Genomic DNA, 21,618 nt, shown 5'->3' on the forward strand with positions numbered 1-21,618 from the left:
AGTTCCCACAAGCTACAGGTTTATTGCTACGAGGGTTCCCTAGCTGTCTGAGTACAAAAACAATAACTAAATGTGACTTTTCTGAACAAATGTAGACTGTAACCTCTTTAACTATTTTTCCTTTGATTTGAAGAGTAATAAATATCTATTGTGGAAATTAAGAAAACGTAGAAAATTAAGACTGTCATAACTCACCCAGTTTCACTAAGAGAAATAACCATCATAACGTTTAGCATATTTCCTTTTGAGTCTTATTTTCTATGCATATTTTGAATAGCTAGGTACACTTATTTATAAGAATAAAATGTACTGTGCTGTTTTCGTTCAATAATATAGCAAAAGTATTTTTTTGTTATTAAATACCTTTTCATAAGCATCATCATTATTATTGGCTCTAAGCCATGTAATATGTAATATGTGCAGGTAATATGCTAGATACTGTGCTAGATGCTTAACTTGCTTATTAATTCTCATATCATCTCTATGGGATGGGTAATATTTATTGTTCCCAGTTTTGCAGAAGAAGCTGAAGCTCAGACAGGTGAAATAGCTTGCCCATGATTACCAACCAGGTGGCAGAGCTGAAATTTGAACCCATGTCTTTATCTGTGCTCTTAATCTCTGCACTTTTTCACAATTATTCCATTACCTGACACTTTTCCTTATTTTTTCCTGTTAATAATAATAAGGTATTAAACATATTGACATAAATTTTTCTACATTTTGCATTAAGTATTTGAGACAGAATTCTAGAGGTAGAGTTAGGAGTTCAAAGAATATAAGCATTATACATACACTCCAGATACATTTTCTTTGAAATTTTTTTTTGTTCCACAGAATATTTTCATTTGATTATCTTCTTTGACTATATCTTGCTTTTAGTGCAATATTATTATCTCACTTGATCATTGCATTTGATTCTTCACTTTCCAATTTTAGCTTGGTTTTGAAAAAATTTACAAAGAATTATTTTACTCTTCCAGTTGTACCAGGATCCATGCATTTTATTTTAGAGGCTAACACTTTTTTTTTTTTTTGCATTTACTCTTGTGTACTTAGTAACCTGACTGACTTTGATGGACAAATGAAGGAGATTTGCAGCAATTCTTGGAAATCAGATATCTGCAGCAGCAGGATATGTTTAAAAAATGTTTACTTGTGAATATGAGAAGACAAATTCATATTCATAATTTGAATATTTTTTTCAGCATGCTTTGACATTAAATAAGTTTGCTATAATGGTACTTATTTTTTCAAAATAGATAAAATCATTAAAGAACTTAAATGTTTGGTTTTTTTAATCTAAAAATAGTGATTATTATGAGAGTTCTTTTCTGGCATTTGTGTTTAATCATCAATTCTATCTTTTCTTTGGTTAGGTCTACCTCTGTTGGTTCAAAGGACAATTGCAAGGACGATTGTACTTCAGGAAATAGTAGGAAAAGGTAGATTTGGTGAGGTGTGGCATGGAAGATGGTGTGGGGAAGATGTGGCTGTGAAAATATTCTCCTCCAGAGATGAAAGATCTTGGTTTCGTGAGGCAGAAATTTACCAGACGGTCATGCTACGACATGAAAACATCCTTGGTTTCATTGCTGCCGACAACAAAGGTATTTCCAATGTAATTGGGTTCAGCAAGTAAAAAAATGTTGTCTATTAGCAGATGAGAAAAAAATTCATCTCTTTTATTAATAAAGTCTATATGAAAGTCTAATTTATATAAAATCCTTTCCTCTTTCCCACAGATAAATGTATATAACCATACAATGAAGCAGGGCAAATGAGTGATAGAAAATCATAATGTCCAGATAGCCAGGGCAGTGCTTCAAATTTTTGCTGACTGTTTGGTGCAGGAACCAACTAATCAGAACAGAAGCCTCAACTGGAACAGAATCCTGGAGAACTCTGCCATGCTATGTTTTATCCCTTTAGTTGCTGCTTGGTCATGAAGAGATCTGGAGGCATCTGGGTGTCTAGGGCAAAGGAGTATCATTGGGAATTTGGGAGCTTTTTTTTTTGTTGTTGTTGTTTGTTTGTTTGTTGAGACAGAGCTTCCCTGTGTCGCCCAGGCTGGAGTGCAGTGGTGCAATCTCGGCTCACTGCAACCTCTGCCTCTTGGGTTCAAGCAATTCTCCTGCCTCAGCCTCCCAAGTAGCTGGGACTACAGGTGCCTGCCCCTATGCCTGGCTAATTTTTGTAATTTTAGTAGAGATGGGATTTCACTGTGTTGGCCAGGCTGGTCTTAAACTCCTGAGCTGAAGTGATCTCCCCACCTCGGCATCCCAAAGTGCTGGGATTACAGGCTTGAGCCACTGCTCCCGGCCTGAGAGTTTTGAATAGCAGTTGTTTAACAACAAGGATGGAAATATTTCAATATTTTAGTAACCAATACAGACATACCAATGAATACTAGCTGAATGCTCAACTTTGCAAGTGCTATATTTTTCATTCGTATAAAAGGCTTCATCTAAATTTTCTGATTATCTCTTTTGATTGTATCAGAATGGTGGTAAGCAAGACAATTTTAGTGAAATTTTTTATTAATGTTACTTTGAGCACAATTTGTATCTTGAGGCCAACATTAACAGCGCCAAGCAATATTTGTTATTTTTTGAGTTTCATGGAACAAGTCAGAGCATCAGCTTTCTGATATTTAAAATAAGTACTCATAAAATATTGTACCTATGTTTATATAATCACAGATTGGATATAGAGTTTGTAGATTATCTATGCTTTTTCTCTTCTTTTTACAAAATTCATTTAACTGTTCATTAGTGCCCCTAATAGGTAACAAAAGTGAGGAAAACTTGATTCAGTCAACTTTTAAATTTTAACTCCAGTTAGTAATACTCATGAAGCACTTTGGTGGAGTTGAGATTGTAACTCCAATTTAAAAAAGGGTTAACACAAATTATCTATGGATGTCAGGGTTCCACCAAAGCCTGTGAAAATTAAGAACCTATAGTTAATTTTATCTAATATAAACTTAATTATAAAAGTATTCATTATTAATTGCATGGAAAAGAGAGGCTTAGCATTTAGCATACATTTTGGCCATAATTATGTTTGTTGATGATTTGTCATTTCTGATTTTGCTAAGGAGAAAAGTGGTAAAGGTAAGATGGCTAACAAATAAGTTTTTTCCAGATTTGTAACTACATATACTTTGAAACTATATCCAGATCATTGAGGATGAGACAGTTCTCATTTAGCCATTAAGAATGTTTTCTTTTCTCTTCTAATCTTGAGCTGAACAGCCTACTGGTTGGATTGATCAGCAATGCTGTCAAAACAGTTATCACTGTACATGGATCATCTTCATGGGCTAATTTAACATGATGTTTATTGGATTATAATAGAATATGCAATGGCCAGGCATGGTGGCTCACACCTCTAATCCCAGCACTTTGGGAGTCCAAGGTGGGTGGATCACCTAAGGTCAGGAGTTCAAGACAGCCTGGCCAACATGGTGAAACCCTGTTTCTACTAAAAATACCACCCACCCCCCAAAAAATTAGCTGGGCGTGGTGGTGGGTGCCTGTAATCCCAGCTACTCAGGAAGCTGAGACAAGAGAATTGCTTGTTCCTGGGAAGTGCAGGTTGTGGTAAGCCGAGATTACACCACTGTACTCCAGCTTAAGCGATTGAATAACACACCGTCTCAAAAAATAAAAATAAAATAATAATAATAATATGCACAAGAGAGATTATCCTGGGTTTTCTCTTCTTGAGTTTAACTGGTCTACCTCTATCATATTCTAACTTCTCAGTGGCTTTTTGCATGATTCCAAATGATCTCTAACAACACTTTCATTTTTTAATTCCTTTACCTTTTGCAACATTTACAGTTTCACTCTTTAGTCAACTGTCAGACAAAAGCATTGATATGAGAGGACAAGAGAGTGACTGGTGTCACTCAGGGAGAGAGGTGTGAGAATGGGTTATTTTTATATGTTGTATGTTAATGAGCTTTACCATGTTATGTTGACTTTTAAATTCCTAGGAAATTTTATCACTACCCAGATTTGGAAATTAAATATTTGGATAATAGAGAGCTCTTGTACCTAAAGCATCTGGCCAGATAGGTCATTAGCAAATGTTCATTATAGATCTTTTCCCTGATTGTCAGTACTGGTCAGGACTGCCCAGGGTTACTGTAGACATATTATTTCCAAAGCTAAAGCTCACTCTACTAATATGTAGAAAAGTGTTAGAGTAATTTCTAAAAGTCTTTTATAAGCTGGATTAGGTTTTGGCTAAATGAGGTAAATTATTTGAAAATGTCTAGTGATTGTGTTTGGCTCTTACTATAAGTTTTTGGGGAAAATAATCAACTTTATATTTTGAAAGGTGAATAACATCAACATTTTTAGAATGTTAGAGCTTTTATGATAGAAATAATATAGAAAGAATACTTTGCATAAATTTGTTGTATTTCTGATGTTTATTGGTACAATTTTTCTTAAAAGCTCAGAGTAATTTATAACACAACACTGAGCCTAAATTCACCTCTCAGTAGTTTCTCCTATAATGTGGTCACTATTGCCATCAGGTACTGATATAGAGGAAATAGGAAAGGAGTTGTTCAGTTGTTAGAATCAGTCACAACCTCACAACTTTCTGTTTTTATGGTGGGCACATATAACGGGTTCCAACATATCAGTATCTTCAGATATTCATTGAGAATTTTTTCTTTACTAACTTGGACTGTAAGCATTACCACTGAAGCAATTAACTTTGCTGTGTTAACACATTAATTTAAACACTAATATTTGTTAAAAGTTTTTGGCTTCTTTCTCAAAAAATTGTATTTTCTTGTTAGATAATGGAACTTGGACTCAACTTTGGCTGGTATCTGAATATCATGAACAGGGTTCTTTATATGACTATTTGAATAGAAACATAGTGACTGTGGCTGGAATGATCAAGCTGGCGCTCTCAATTGCTAGTGGTCTGGCACACCTTCATATGGAGATTGTTGGTACACAAGGTATGTATTTCCTTTTCATTTCTTTCCACTTTGAATATGAGGATAGAAGTACTTAGTTATATTTTAGTTTATTAGAAATAATTATCAAATGTAAAGAGGCTGGGCACAGTGGCGTATACCTATCATCCCAGCATTTTGGTAGGCTTAGGTGGGAGGATCACTTGAGGCCAGGAATTTGAGACCAGCCTGGGCAACACAGTGAGATCTCCATCTCTAAAAAAAAAAAAAAATCTGGTTGTGGTGGCATGTGCCTTTAGTCCCAGATACTTGGGAGGCTGAGGTGGGAGGATAACTTGAGCCTGGAAGGTCCAGGCTGCAGTGAGTTATGACTGTACCACTGCACTCTAGTTTAGGTGACAGCGAGACCCTATTAAAAAAAAAAAAAGTGAAGAAACAGTCACTTAGGGTAATTTAAAAGCTAAAGGTGTTGTCATAATATAGCCAACTCTCATCAGTATACTATTTTGTATCTTATCCATAATAGTATTTAAAAAAATTTATTCCTAGTGGTTCTATCTTTGCCATTTAGCATATGTACCTGGGAGATCTTGCTTTAGTGGCAAATGTCCTATATCCGGAGAACACAAATAATTTAAATGTTTCCCTTTGATAATTAAAAAAGTAATTGGAAAGTGTAACGTGATTTTGAAAAAAAAAATTTGTATATCATGTACTTAAAGACCAAATAGTACCTACTACCTTTTCTGTTTATTAAGAAAGTTGGCTGTAGAGTCAATTAATCTAGACAGGGCAGTGGTTCTCACATTTGAACTCATGATCCCCTTACACTCTTAAAATTATTGAGGACTACAAAGGTTTTTGTGTATGTAGCTTATATCTATTACTGTTTACAGTATTAGAAATTAAAATTGAGGAGTTTAAAAGTACTTAATTTTCTTAAAATAACCAATTAAATGTTAACATAAATGACATATTTTAAATATAACAACATTTTTTTTCCAATACACAAACTGATCTAATGAAAATATTGGCTTTGTTTTGCAATGTTGCAAATCCCTTTAATGTCTGTTTTAATGTCTGGATTTTCATACCTGTTCTTCATTTCATCTGTTTTCATATGTTGTTTTGGTTGAAATATGTGAAAAAAAGGTGACATCACACAGATGCATAGTTAGAAAAGAGTTGCAAGGACCTCGGGGATCTTTTGGCCACAGTTGAGAACTGCTGGTGTACGGTAGTAGAAGTTTTCAGACTTATTTTGCAAAACAATATTTGCCATGTTCTTCTGAGGACATAGCAGTACTAATTATTTCCTCATCTATTAAAAATATTTATTAGTGATCTAGTCTTCTAGTGCTCTAACCAATAGAGGCATGATGATGACCTCATTCAGTTTACAGTTTAGTTGGGAGAAACAGATTATTCAGCATGTACATAAACAAGATAAGTTAGATAGTGACAAGAGTTTTGAAGAAGACTCTTTGAATTAGCACACTTTGAGCTAAGTCTTCACGATGATTCCTCTTGGACAGACTCAGTCTTCAGTAAAGAAAAAAATACATACGTTCTTCTTATGCTTCATAGGTAAACCTGCTATTGCTCATCGAGACATAAAATCAAAGAATATCTTAGTGAAAAAATGTGAAACTTGTGCCATAGCGGACTTAGGGTTGGCTGTGAAGCATGATTCAATACTGAACACTATTGACATACCTCAGAATCCTAAAGTGGGAACCAAGAGGTAAGATGACTGACTTTGGTAGCATAGTAAGATGCCCAATAAGCATGAATGTCCTCATGTGTGTGGAGGAGGCTCAGGTCCAAATGGGAAACCACTGGGCCCAAGAAATCAAGAAGTTTTCTCTGGGTCGCTGAGAAGTTAGTGGGCACAGTGGTTGCAAAGCAAGGAGAGTTGGCATTTTGGTCCATACGGATTCCAGCCATTTAGGTACAGAGTCCAGTGGAGAGAAATGGTGGAAGACATAGTGATATATTATTTTTAGTATGCCATTTTCTGAGAATGCATTTTCCTACAGATAAGAAGAAAAGTCAGCAGTATGTAGCTCCTCCAAAGCCTTTATATCCCGTACATGAACTGAAACTTAGGGCTAGTTCTACGTATTTAGGTTCTGTACAACAGACATAGAATCAGTATGTTGAAATAGATAGGTGGAATCTATTAGTGATCTAGTCTGTGTCTAATAGATAGATGCAGAATCAATATGTTGAAATAGATATATATTCTATATATCTAATAATGAATTCACTTATGTGCTACTATATTCCCTTACTCTTTAAACATATTATGTAACAATTTATGTATTACCATACTTTTACTTATCATTAAGTCTGCCAAATTGATATGAATTAAGATAATACGAGTTTGGATACAATTCCCACTTTCAAGGAACAGAATCTCTGAAGATTAAGAATGAGCATGAAGTTAACAATATATACCACACATGTGTCAGGTCAGGCCCATTAGGAATGGGATTTCTAGTGTTTCTCTTGTTGTAGCCAGCCTGTGGCCATATGGACAGCCTACTTCCAATTCTTTTTACCTGAATTTCAGGCTCTTCATTACTTTGGCAAAATTCCAGGGTTCTTGACCTTGAAATCAGAAGCAACCAAAATATTTTCTTGGAGTTGTTAGAGGCCCTTGCGAGTAGATAAATTCTAAGCTGCTATAACTGGCCTTCAAGCCATATTTGAGATTACAGGACAGTGCCTGTGAGTGCTTCTCATGATTTGCTGGAGACTTTGAGGCCCCAGAACACTTCCAGGCAGTTTATTCACACTGGGCAGCCCTAAGGGACTTCTTTTCCCTGTACAAGAAAAGCCTTACCTCGCCCATCTGACCATCCCCACATCACGAACCTTCAGGGAAGCCTTGGATGCTAGATTCCTTCAAAGTATTTAACACTCTTGCAAGAACTTGGGAGGGTATTGCATTCTTACTTCACTGTTCTGAGAAATCTTCAAAATCTCCCTACCACAGCAAGGCTCAGGTCCATAGTCTATAGATTTCTCACACTGACTCTTGTTCCAACATGCTATAATTTTTTTGAGTCAATGTAAAATAAAATTCTTCACTGAGAGAAAGTATGGGTGGAGTGCTGCGGAGCACAGTTGGAGGCTTGGGCCCACCCAGATGAATAAAACACACTCTGCCCTCAGGGAGCTTTCCATGGCAACAAACTACTGGTGGCAACTGAGTGCCATCTCTCCTGTTGAGTGCTTTGCTCATTGAGTGTCCCTCCAACTCACACTTTCCAAGCAGTAGGCTCCTGGCACACCTGCTTTAACACTGAGTGGAATGACCTCTAGGTCTATTTAAAATGTTTTTTTTAGGCCGAGCTCAGTGGCTTACGCCTGTAATCCCAGCACTTTGGGAGGCTGAGGCGGGTGGATCACGAGGTCAGGAGATCGCGACCATCCTGGCCAACATGGTGAAACCCCATCTCTACTAAAATACAAAAATTAGCTGGGCATGCTGGTGCGTGCCTATAGTCCCAGCTACTCGAGAGGCTGAGGCAGGAGAATCTATTGAACCTGGGAGGCAGAGGTTGCAGTGAGCTAAGATCGTGCCACTGCACTCCAGCCTGGCAACAGAGTGAGACTCCATCTCAAAAAAAAAAAAAAAAAGTTTTTTTAAATTGATGGTTGAGTCAATAATGTCTTTAATTTTATTTATTCTATTATAGTGCTTCAAATCTATCTTTTAAAATGGCATGAATTATCTTAATTTCTTAAGATTGTTTTACTGAACTGCTATAAAGTCATACACAGAATCTGAAACGTGCATGTTTTTGAAGGTATATGGCTCCTGAAATGCTTGATGATACAATGAATGTGAATATCTTTGAGTCCTTCAAACGAGCTGACATCTATTCTGTTGGTCTGGTTTACTGGGAAATAGCCCGAAGGTGTTCAGTTAGAGGTAAAATTTTGGAAATATCCTTTGTGTTCGCCTTTCCTTGATTCTCTGAATACAAGATGTAATATTTTATCTTGTTTCCCCAAGCAGTATATTGAATCTTTTTTTTTTTTAGTATTTAAGAGAATACCTTTTAGTGATATCTTTCCAGAGGCAAATGTGAGACATCTTGCATATAATGGAGATTTTATATTGTGATTACTGCCTAGTGGGGTGACAGTTCTCCTGATAATTTTTGTTTCCATATGACACTTTATGAAGCACTTGAAAATTATTTTGAGTTTGTAAACAGCTGGTATTCCTAACTTATATCCCAAAGAAGTCAAATAATTTGCTGAGGCCACAGGACTTGAAGGGTTCAGTTTCTTAAGCTTTTCTTTTCTTCCCTGTGATATGAGAAATGTTGTGGGGTTGAATAAAGGTGTAGAAAGAAGTGGGCAAAGACAAACTTCCTGCCTTTACTGCTCCCAGCAGTTCAGAACTGAATTATGTGGCCTGGCATGGTGGCTCATGCCTGTAATCCCAGCACTTTGGGAGGCCAAAGTGGGTGGATCACTTGAGGTCGGGAGTTTGAGACCAGCCTGACCAACATGGAGAAACCCTGTCTCTACTAAAAATTAAAATTAGCCAGGTGTAGTGGCACATACCTGTAATCCCAGCTGAGACTGTGCAGGAGAACTGCTTGAACTCGGGAGGTGGAGGTTGCAGTGCCAAGATCACATCATTGCACTCCAGCCTGGCCAACGAGAGCGAACCTCCATGTCAAAAAAAAAAAAAAAAAAAAAAGGGAAAAAGAACTTAATAATGAGAATAATTAGGAAGGGGGGAGCCCTGTAAATATGTCTGATGAAAATGTTGCTTCAATGAAGAAACAGTTAAATGCTGGTAGAAAATGGTTTAGTTTTTTCTTTCAAGTGAGACAGACTTAGGATTGAGCATTGGTTTAGCAGTTGCTTGAATGTCCAACTTTAGGCAAGTTACTTAGTTGACTTTCCTCATCTGTAAAATGAAGGTAATACAAAAACTGACCTCATGGGCTTTAAGGATTTAATGAATTAATTCATGTGAAGCTTTTAGTACAGAGCTTGTTCACAGTAAACATTCAATTAAAGAGCTGTCATTATTAAACTATTGTCATTTTTTTGCACTTTGTATTGATGTTATTTGCATTACATTAATCTGATTTTTTAAAAAACCTTGCAGATTTTATGAAAAGCTTCTAAGGTTCAAATTATGTCTGAATGAGCAAATATACAACTTTTTCTCTTTTATTCATAGATGATATTGTAAAACATTCAGGGATCTAAAACTGTTTATAAATGCAATAGAATTATAGTGGTGCTGAACATGGATACTAGGGTTTGCATTCCAGATTTGCCACTTACTAGCTCTATGTCTCTGAACAAATTTATAACATTCTGTGCCTCAGTTTCCTCATCTATAAAATAGAAATAATATTGTACCTTCTTTAGTCAGTAGTTTTGAGGACTGATTAGTTAAAACCTGTAAAGGCCTTAGGGCAATACATGGCAAATAGCAAGATTTCAAACATGTTAATTCTTTTTTGTAAAAATTTCATATCGATATTAGTCTAGATTTGCTTTTAGATTTTTGTCCTTAACTTTTCAACTGTAAAAATAGTAATTTAGCAGACATGAATTAGAATTAGTTTTCTAGTATTATGGGAAGCCTTACATATTTTAAATTAAAAGCACTGTAGTTAATTAAAAAGATTTTAGGAATTTCTTGGAATTTAACCAGTATTCTGATAATTAAGGTCATCTTTGTCGTTGTCTTTGAGACTCTTTAAATATTAATCTTCATGTTTAACTATCCATCTTCAACTACCTTTGGGTTCTTCTCCAGGACATTCTCAGGTTCAGTCGTTCTAAAGTCTAAACGTAAGAAATCCAACGTTAAAAAGATTGCCTAAAAGTTTTCAAAGAAAGAAAGCTGTTTTGTTTTAAAAAAATTATCTGATGGGAAAATATAGGTACTTCATTCACAAAACAATGAAGCTGTGCTACAAATTTCATAATCAGAAGAAAGCAGGCATTGCTTTTAAATTGTATAATGGCATTTTAATTGAATAAAAATTTACATAATTTCAATAATAGAAAAACAAAATTTATTTTATATAAATTATAGAAATGTTATATATTATATAATTAGGAAATTGTTTTATAACTTATATACTCATAAAATTTATAGTTATGAAAAATTTTGTAAAATTTCATAAGTTTATATAACTATTCAACTGGGTGCTTTAAACTTATATCCTTGATTTTATAGTGATACATTATTTTAATAAACTTGACTTTCCAGTTCCCTGGGGTGTCACTTGTGCCTAGAAAACTTAATTGGTAATATTTGAAATAGACATCTTTGTTTATTATTTGCATGTGGAAATGTATTATGCAAATTTCTTACAGGAATTGTTGAGGAGTACCAATTGCCTTATTATGACATGGTGCCTTCAGATCCCTCTATAGAGGAAATGAGAAAGGTTGTCTGTGACCAGAAGTTTCGACCAAGTATCCCAAACCAGTGGCAAAGTTGTGAAGTAAGGCTAATATGTTTTTATGTATATTTTTCTTATTATATTTTTTGAGGTGAATATCAGGGAGAATTTTCAGAGACCATATAGTTTTTCTTTCTTAGTGTAAGCATCCAATTCATTCCATGTATGTAGGCATATGTGTTTTTATAAGTCTTCAGAAGGATTTTTTTCCCTTTAGTGATGCATGCATAATGCTGGGTTATGTGACAGTAACAAATTCTGAAATCTCAGTGACTTTCCACAAGACTTTATTTTTTGCTTACAGAAAGTGCTCTGAAGGTTAGGCAACTCTCCATGGCATCTGTTCTCACTGCAGTGACTCAGTAATCACTCTGATTTTGATCCTTGGACACATAGTTTCCAGATCTTTAGGTCAGGTGAAGAGAAAAGCTGGAGGATCACACACTGGCTCTTTAATGCTTCGGCATCAGGTGACACACGTCTCTTCCACTCATGGCTCCTACCATAACTTGTCACATGGTCCCACCAAACTGTAAGGGGGCTAGGAACTGTGGGGAACACAGGTAAACTCAGTGGGTAGTTAATGTCTGCCACACAGAATATTACAATTCCAATCATCTTTATATTCAGTAAGTTATACCTCATCTCAACCTGCTGGAGTTTGAACTTACTCTCTCTTATTAGAAAAGCTCCCTCACAGCAGAGACCGTTGTTATTTATCTTGTCATCTCCAGCAAACCAGTATTTAACCATAACCTACTAGACAAACAGTAAATGATTATTGCAGTGCTTCTTATGCCTTATGTGAAGATTTTTTTTTCTAGCTCTTACAAGGAAAAAGAGTAGAAGGTGGGGAAAAGACTGTAAACCATCTAACTAGTCCCAGAACCATTCTGATACTTTAATCTCCCTCATTTCAGTTATTGCTGTCTATTTTTTGCCATATTTTACTGTAAAGAATGAGGTTTTTTTAGGTGATGTCTTTTAGTCTGGCTTTGTTTTAGGGAATGTTTCATATAGTTGCCTTTTTGCCTCATTTTTTCTGTTCCTTCATGTTCCTCAGTCCTTTTTCTAATTTAATCGTTTCTCAGCCCTTTTTCTAATTTCTAATTCAAAACACAAGATTTGCATTTTGTTATTTTATATTTTGTGTAGATATCTTTCCTACATACTTATTTGAGAAGCAAATTTTGAAGCATTTGTAGTTTAACTGAAATTAAAATTTTCTAATATTAATTATGTACATGAAACAAAATAAACTTATAGTGTTTAAAGTATAATAGAATGAAAACTTGTGAATCCACTACCAGGTTTGAAATAGAAAACATTTTTCAATACCTTTGAAGATTTCTTACCCCTCTGAGAGTTTACTATTATAATCAATTATTTCTTTACTATTTTCTTGCTTTCCTTTAGAATTTTACTCTTTCTCTCTCTCTATATATATATCTCTCTCTCTATATATTTTGGAATATATACATATATTCAGCAGAACAACATGTTGTTTACTTTTGCATATTTGTGAAACTAACATGATTGAAACTTACTGTAGATCTTCTTTTCAAAATGTTTTTTCTCTCCATTATATATGTGTAGCTATAATCTGTCCATTTTCATTGCTGTGTAGTATTCCACACAATAGAAGCATATGCTCTATCTATGAGGTGATGATACAGCATTCTGCTTAATTTTTTAATGTAATGAATTTCATTTATAGAATTTCCATTGTTAAACCAAATACACATTCTTGGAATAAGCCCAACATAGTTATTTTGGTGTGATCAATTTGTACACTGCTGATATATGTGATTCTTGTCCAGTACTTCTGTCTTGTTTTATATTAATCTCCTGTATTAGATATTGGCCTCATTTTATACCATCATTAATAAGACTTATTCACATGTTTATCATTTTCTTTGGTCAACATTTCTTCTTACCTTTCAGATCATTTTCTGACTTCCTGATGTGCATCCTTTAAAAGTATTTTATTATTTTAGAGAGGGCCTAGTGATTGATTGTAAGATTTTTCAGTTTGGGGGTATCCAAAATATCTTTATTTTGTCCTCAGTCTTGAACAAATAGTTTGTCTAGTCATAGAAACTTAGGTTAACAGTTATTTTCTCTAAACATCTTAAAATTATTATTCCACTATTATGTGCCTTCCATTATTGCTATTGTGAAGTCAGCAAATAATCAATATATTTTTGGTTAATTTATCCTTTCTTTTTGACTGCTTTTAAGAACTTCTCTGTCTTCAGCATTCTGCAGTTTCTCTATGATGTCTTTGGTGTAGATGTCTCTTGGTCAATCTTGCTTGAAATATTTAGACTATCCAATTCTAGTGGTTTGTGACTTTCCTCAGTTCTAGAAAAGTTTGAGTCATATTTCTTTTATTTATTTATATTATTTTTATATTTATTTATTTCACTTTAGGTGCATACTATATCTGGTATTTCTCCCCATGTTATCCCTCCCCACTCTCCCCACCCCCTGCTGTCTCTCTTCTACCCCCTCAACTGTCCCCAATGTGTGATGCTCCTCCCTGAGTCCAAATGTTCTCATTGTTCAACACCCACCTATGAGTGGGTGGCTTTCTGTTCTTGTGTCAGTTTGCTGAGAATGATGGTTTCCAGATTCAGCCAAGTCCTTACAAAGTACACAAACTTATCGTTTTTTATGGCTGTGTAGTATTCCATGGTGTATATGTACCACATTTTCTTTGTCCAGTCTATCTGATAGACATTTGGGTTGGTTTCAGAAGACATTTGGGTTGGTTGCTGTTGCACACAGGGCTGCAATGAACATACGTGTGCATGTGTCTTTATAGTAGAACGATTTATAGTTCTTTGGGTATATACCCAGTAGTGGGATTGCTGGGTCAAATGGACTTTCTATCTCTAGATCCTTGAGAAATGGCCACAGTGTGGCCCATCAGTGTGCTGTATGCAGGAAACCCATCTCACATGCAAGGATACACATAGGCTTAAAATAAAAGGATGGAGAAAGATTTACCAAGCAAATGGAGAGCAAAAAAAAAGCAGGAGTTGCAATCCTAGACTCTGATAAAATAGACTTTAAACCAACAAACATCAAAAGAGTCAAAGAAGGGCATCGGAGAGAGATCCAAATGGCCGATTACTAGCAGCTCAGGATTGTAGCTCCCAGTGAAAGTGCAGAGAACGAGAGGATGCCACACTTTCAGATGAATTTTTGTTGCTCATGGACCAGGAGATTACCAGTGGAGGAGCCCCATGGGTTGCCAGTGTGACTCTTGTGGCTGGTGTGGCGGTTTTGCTGGCGCCTCGGCATGGCGGTTCTTGGTGCAGAGTAAACGGGACTGAGTCCCCTTTTGGTCGACGTTTGGAGCTCTGGGAAGGCAGAGTCGCCCATTCAGCTGATTGAAAAAGGGACTCAAGAAGGAAGCCAGACCGGAGAATCCTGGGCAGAAAAGCACCGTGAATCTTAATGCTGCTGTTTTAGCCGGTGCAGTGGGTTGCTCAGATTCTGGTGCTGGGAATCAACAAGTTTGACATCCACTCAGAGACCTAATTTGAAAGTCGGTAATTACAAAGATGACAGGTGGATAAATTTACAATGATGGGAAGAAACCAGCATAAAAAGGCTGAGAATACCCAAAATCAGAATGTCTCTCCCTCTACAGGGGATCACAGTTCCTCATCAACAAGGGAACAAGGCCTGATGGAGAATGAGTGCATTCCATTAACAGAATTAGGCTTCAGAAAGTGGATAATAAGAAACTTCTGTGAGTTAAAAGAACATGTTCTAGCCCAATGCTAAGAACCTTGAAAAAAGATTTGATGAAATCCTAATAAGAATAGACAATTTAGAGAGGAATATAAGTGAATTAATGTAACTGAAGAATACAATAGGAGAACGCCACCAAGTATGCACAGGTTTTAACAGTCGAATTGATCAAGCAGAAGAAAGGGTATCAGAGGTCGAAGACCAACTTAATGAAATGAAACAAGAAGACAAGATTAGAGAAGAAAGAGTAAAAAGGAATGAGCAAAGTCTCCAAGAAATATGGGACTATGTGAAAAGACCTAATTTATGTTTGATAGGTGTACCTGAATGTCATGAAGAGAATGAATCCAAGCTGGAAAATATTCTTCAGGATATTATTCAGGAAAATTTTCCTAACCTAGTAAGGAAGGACAATACTCAACTCCAGGTAATACAGAGAACACGATAAAGATATTCCTCAAGTAGAGCAACCCCAAGACACATAATCGTTAGATTCACCAGGGTTGAAATAAAGGAGAAAATTCTAAGGGCAGCTAGAGAGAAAGGTCAGGTTACCCATAAAGGGAAGCCTATCAGACTCACAGCAGATCTCTCAGCAGAAACCTTACAAACTAGAAGAGAGTAGGGGGTCAATATTCAATATCCTCAAAGAAAAGAATTATCAACCCAGAATCTCATATCCAGCCCAACTAAGCTTCATAAATGAAGGAAAAATAAAATTTTTCGTGAACAAGCAAGCACTCAGACATTTCATCACCACCAGGCCTGCTTTACAAGAGCTTCTGAAAGAAGCATTACACACGGAAAGGAACAACCAGTATCAGTCATCCCAAAAACTTACCAAAACGTAAAGAGTATCTCTATAATGAAGACTCTTTATCAACTAATGGGCAAAATAGCCAGATAGCATTAAATGACAATATTAAACTCACAAATATCAATATTAATCCTAAATTTAAATGGATTAAATGCCCCAATCAAAGACACAGACAGGCAAATTGAATAAAAAGTCAAAACCCATTGGTACGCTGTATCCAGATCCATCTCATAAGCAAGGACACACAAAGACTCAAAATAAAGGACTGGAGGAAGACTCACCAATCAAATGGAGAGCAAAAAACAAACAAAAAAACCGGAGTTGTAACTTTCATCTCTGACAAAATAGACTTTAATAGTAACAAAGACTAAAAGAAACAAAGAAGGACATTACATTATGGTAAAAGGATCAATGCAACAACAGGAGTCAATGATCATAAATATACATGTGCCCAATATAGGAGCACCCAGATACGTAAGTTCTTATTGACTTATAAAGAGACTTGGACTCCTGCACAATAATAGCGGAAGACTTTGACACCACATTGTTAATATTCGATGGATCAACGAGATAGAAAATTAACAGGGACATCTATGATTAGAACTCAGACCTGGAACAAGTAAACTCAGTGAATATTTATAGAATTCTTCACCCCAGGTCCACAGAACATACATTTTTCTCAGTATCACATTACACCTATTTTGAAAGTGACCACATAATTGGAAGTAAATCACTCTTGAGCATTTGCATAGCATTTCACAGACTTAAATGAAATATTGGTTGGCTGTTTGTTTTTTATTTTCTTCCCTTATTCCTTCCTGTCTCCACTGTTAAGCACAATTATTGGCATAAAAGAGGTTTTTAATACCTATTTTTAGATTGCATTCCAGCGTGGGCAATAGAGCAAGACTCCTGTTCTCTCTCCCCCTTTCTCTTCCTCTTTCTTCTTTCTTTAAAAAAAAAAAAAAAAAGAAGGGCATTACATAATGGTAAAAGGATTAATGCAACAAGAAAAGCTAACGATCCTAAATATATATGCACCCAATACAGGAGCACCCAGATACATAAAGCAAGTTCTTAACGAACTACATAGAGACTTAGACTCCCACACAATAATAGTGGGATACTTTAACACTCCACTTTCAATATTAGATGAAGGAGACAGAAAATTAACAAGGATATCCAGGACTTGAACTCAGATCTGGACCAAGCAAACCTAATAGACATCTACAGAAACCTCCACCCAAAATCCACAGAATATACATTCTTCTCAGTACCACGTCATGCCTACTCTAAAATTGACCACAAAACTGGAAGTAAATCACTCCTCAGCAAAAGCAAAAGAAGGGAAATCATAACAAACAGTCTCTCAGACCACAGGGCAATCAAATTAGAAAGCAGAATTCAGAAACTACTCAGAACCCCACAACTTCATGGAAACTGAACAACTGGCTCTTGAAAGTTGACTGGATAAACAATAAAATGAAGGCAGAAATAAAGATGTTCTTTGAAACCAGTGAGAAAAACACAATGTACCAGAATCTCTGGGACACATTTAAATCAGTGTCTAGAGGAAAATTTATAGCAATAAATGCCCACATGAGAAGCAAGGAAAGATCTAAAATCGACACCCTATCATCAAAATTGAAAGAGCTAGAGGAGCAAGATCAAAAATACTCAAAAGCTAGCAGAAGACAAGAAATAACAAAGATCAGAGCAGAACTGAAGGAGATAGACACACAAAAAACCCCTTCAAAAAACCAATAAATCCAGAAGCTGGTTTTTGTTAAAAGATCAACAAAATAGAACACTAGCCAGATTAATAAAAATGAAGAGAGAGAATAATCAAATAGATGCAATAAAAATCAATAAAGGGGATATCACCATAGGTTCCACAGAAATCCAAACTACCATCAGAGATTACTACAAACAACTCTATGCACATAAACCAGTAAACCTGGAAGAAATGGATAAATTCCTCAACACTTGCACCCTCCCAAGCCTAAACCAGAAAGAAGTCGAAACCCTGAATAGACCAATAACAAGGCTGAAGTTGAGGCAGCAATTAATAGCCTACCAACTGAAAAAAGCCCAGGTCCCGATGGGTTCACAGCCAAATTCTACCAGATATACAAAGAGGAGCTGGTACCACTCCTTCTGAAACTATTCCAAACAATCCAAAACGAGGGAATCCTTCCCAAATCATTTTATGAGACCAACACCATCCTGATACCAAAACCAGGCAGAGACTCAATAAGAAAACTTCAGGCCAACATCCATGATGAACATAGATGCAAAAATCTTCAATAAAATACTGGCAAACCGATTGCAACAGCACATCAAAAAGCTTATCCATCACCATCAGGTAGACTTCCTTCTGCGGATACAAGCCTGGTTCAACACATGCAAGTCTATAAACGTAATTCACCACATAAACAGAACCAAAGACAAAAACATGATTATCTCAATAGATGCAGAGAAGGCCTTCAACAAAATTCAACAGCCATTTATGCTAAAATATCTCAATAAACTAGGTATCAATAAAATGTATCTCAAAATAATAAAAGCTATCTACAACAAACTCACAGCCAATATCATACTGAATGGGCAAAAACTGGAAGCATTCCCTTTGAAATCTGGCACTAGACAAGGATGCCCTCTCTCACCACTCCTATTCAATATAGTATTGGAATTTTTAGTCAGAGCCATCAGGCAAGAAAAAGAAATAAAGGGTATTCAATTAGGAAAGGAGGAAGTCAAATTATCTCTTTTTGCAGACGACATGATTGCACATTTGGAAGACCCCATCATCTCAGCCCAAAATCTCCTGAAACTGATAAGCAACTTCAGCAAAGTCTCAGGATACAGAAATCAATGTACAGAAATCACAAGCATTCCTATACACCAATAACAGACTTAAAGAGAGTCAAATCAAGAACGAACTGCCATTCACAATTGCTACAAAGAGAATAAAATACCCAGGAATACAACTAACAAAGGATGTAAAGGACCTCTTCAAGGATAACTACAAACCACTGCTCAAAGAAATAAGAGAGGACACAAACAGATGGATAAACATTCCATGCTCATGGTTAGGAAGAATCAATATTGTGAAAATAACTTCATATGGAACCAAAAGAGAGCCCACATAGCCAAGTCAATTCTAAGCAAAAAGAACAAAGCTGGAGGCATCACACTACCTGACTTCAAACTATGCTACAAAGCTACAGTAATCAAAACAGCATGGTACCAAAACAGAGATATAGAGAAATGGAACAGAACAGAGGCCTCAGAGGCAACACCACACATCTACAACCATCTGATCTTTGACAAACCTGACAAAAGCAATGGGGAAGGATTCCCTGGTTAATAAATGGTGTTGGGAAAACTGGCTAGCCATGTGCAGAAAGCAGAAACTGGACCCCTTCCTGACACCTTACACTAAAATTAACTCCAGATGGATTAAAGACTTAAACATAAGACCTAACACCATAAAAACCCTAGAAGGAAACCTAGGCAAAACCATTCAGGACATAGGCAAGGACTTCATGACTAAAACACCAAAAGCATTGGCAACAAAAGCCAAAATAGACAAATGGGACCTAATTAAACTTCAGAGCTTCTGCACAGCAAAAGAAACAATCATTAAAGTGAACCAGCAACCAACAGAATGGGAAAAAATTTTTGCAATCTACCCATCTGACAAAGGATTTATATCCAGAATCTACAAAGAAGTAAAACAGATTTTCAAGAAAAAAACAAGCCCATTCAAAAGTGGTAAAAGGATATGAACAGACACTTTTCAAAAGAAGACATATATGAGGCCAACAAACATATGAAAAAATGCTCATCACTGGTCATTAGAGAAATGCAAATCAAAACTACATTGAGATACCATCTCATGGCAGTTAGAATGGTGATCATTAAAAAATCTGGAGACAACAGATGCTGGAGAGGATGTGGAGAAATAGGAACACTTTTACACTGCTGGTGGGAGTGTAAATTAGTTCAACTATAGTGGAAGACAGTGTGGCGATTCCTCAAAGACCTAGAAATAGAAAATTCCATTTGACCCAGCAATCCCATTACGGGGTATATATCCAAAGGATTATAAATCGTTCTATTATAAGGACACATGCACACCTATGTTTATTGTGGCTCTGTTTACAATAGCAAAGACCAACCCAAATGCCCATTGATGATAGACTGGACAGGGAAAATGTGGCACATATACACCATGGAATACTATGCAGCCATAAAAAACGATGAGTTCATGTCCTTTGGGACATGTATGAATCTGGAAACCATTATTCTCAGCAAACTGACACAAGAACAGAAAATCAAACACCACATGTTCTCACTCATAGGCAGGTATCGAACAACGAGAACGCATAGACACAGGGAGGGGAGCATTACACACTGAGGTCTGTCAGGGGGACTAGGGGAGGGACAGTGGGGGGTAGGGAGTTGGGGAGGAATAACGTGGGGAGAAATGCCAGATATAGGTGATGGGGATGGAGGCAGCAAACCACATTGCCATGTCTGTACCTATGCAACAATCATGCATGTTCTTCACATGTACCCCAGAACCTAAAGTGCAATGAAATATATATATGCAAAAAAAATTAAAATTAAAATATTCTCAACTCATATTTTGAATTTCTCTTTCCTTTAAAACATATTTTATATATCATTTAATTCTAGCATCTAATCTTTTTATGGGCTGAAACTACTGTCAGTTGACTTGGTTATGGTATCTTTTTTCCTCATGTGTTTGTGAATTTTTGTTAAAAAAATTGAGCTCAGGTTTACTGCAATGTTTAAAGGGATGGGCTTGATTGTTTTTTTCTTCACTGAGAGCCAAGACTTATGCAATTTCCCCTAGAAGGTTTCAGGGAAATAATTATCCTTAAATTGAGGAATTTCTAAGTATCTTCTTTCTTTTTTTTTTTTTTGAGACAGTGTCTTCCTTTGTCACCCAGGCTACAGTGCAGTGTGATCATGGCACACTGCAGCCTTGAACTTCTGGGCCCAAGAAATCCTCTCACCTTAGCCTTCTGCATAGCTGGGACCACCAAACCTGGCTAAGTTTTACAAATTTTTTGCAGACAAGGTTTCTCTATGTTGCCCAGGTTGGTCTTGAACTCCTGGGCTTAAGCAATCCTCTCACCTCAGCCTACCAAAGGCCAGAATCTTGATCTGAAACTTTCTGTGTGCTGTGGGCTATACTCTCTATTACATACGATCCATCAATTCTGACGTTCTAGACCATGAGAGTAGCAGATATCACTACAGCAGCCACCTGCTTCCACAGTTTCCTGTATTTCTCTGGTTTCATGCATTTTCATTATTTCCCCTCTGAGTATTTATCTTATCTTTTTGCTAGTTCATTTTTAAAGTCCAGAATTTTTGATATTTTTACTTGGATCATAATTTTTATTGTAGTATAATTTACATTTGGTAAAATGCACATATCTCAGTATACAGATTGATGAATTTTTCATATGTCTACACATGTATACTCATCACCAATATCAAGATACAGGGAACTTCCAAGCCTTCCCATAACCCTTGATGTTTTTCATGTCCCATATCCCCAGAAACCAATGGATTGAAACATTTTTTAG

At 36.2% G+C, this 21,618-nt stretch overlaps 1 protein-coding gene and 1 long non-coding RNA gene across 2 annotated transcripts in view; one reads left to right on the forward strand and one right to left on the reverse strand.

Moving 5' to 3' along the window:
* ACVR1C (activin A receptor type 1C) overlaps window positions 1-21,618 on the forward strand; it is a 108,508-nt gene that overhangs the window by 78,902 nt on the left and 7,988 nt on the right. The window contains exons 4-8 of the mRNA XM_021665906.2: window positions 1,380-1,610; window positions 4,823-4,990; window positions 6,536-6,692; window positions 8,767-8,891; window positions 11,321-11,451. Coding sequence (XP_021521581.1) covers window positions 1,380-1,610; window positions 4,823-4,990; window positions 6,536-6,692; window positions 8,767-8,891; window positions 11,321-11,451 — 812 coding nt within the window. The remainder of the gene's footprint in view (window positions 1-1,379; window positions 1,611-4,822; window positions 4,991-6,535; window positions 6,693-8,766; window positions 8,892-11,320; window positions 11,452-21,618) is intronic.
* LOC135276991 (uncharacterized) overlaps window positions 11,689-21,618 on the reverse strand; it is a 66,815-nt gene continuing 56,885 nt past the window's right edge. The window contains exons 2-3 of the long non-coding RNA XR_010344598.1: window positions 16,860-16,941; window positions 11,689-11,957 (exon numbers count right to left, since the gene is read on the reverse strand). This is a non-coding gene — a long non-coding RNA (uncharacterized LOC135276991). The remainder of the gene's footprint in view (window positions 11,958-16,859; window positions 16,942-21,618) is intronic.

This window comes from Aotus nancymaae, unplaced genomic scaffold, assembly GCF_030222135.1.
Source record: "Aotus nancymaae isolate 86718 unplaced genomic scaffold, 86718_ANA_hifiasm-v0.15.2.pri h1tg000029l, whole genome shotgun sequence".
Taxonomy (NCBI): Eukaryota; Metazoa; Chordata; class Mammalia; order Primates; family Aotidae; genus Aotus; species Aotus nancymaae.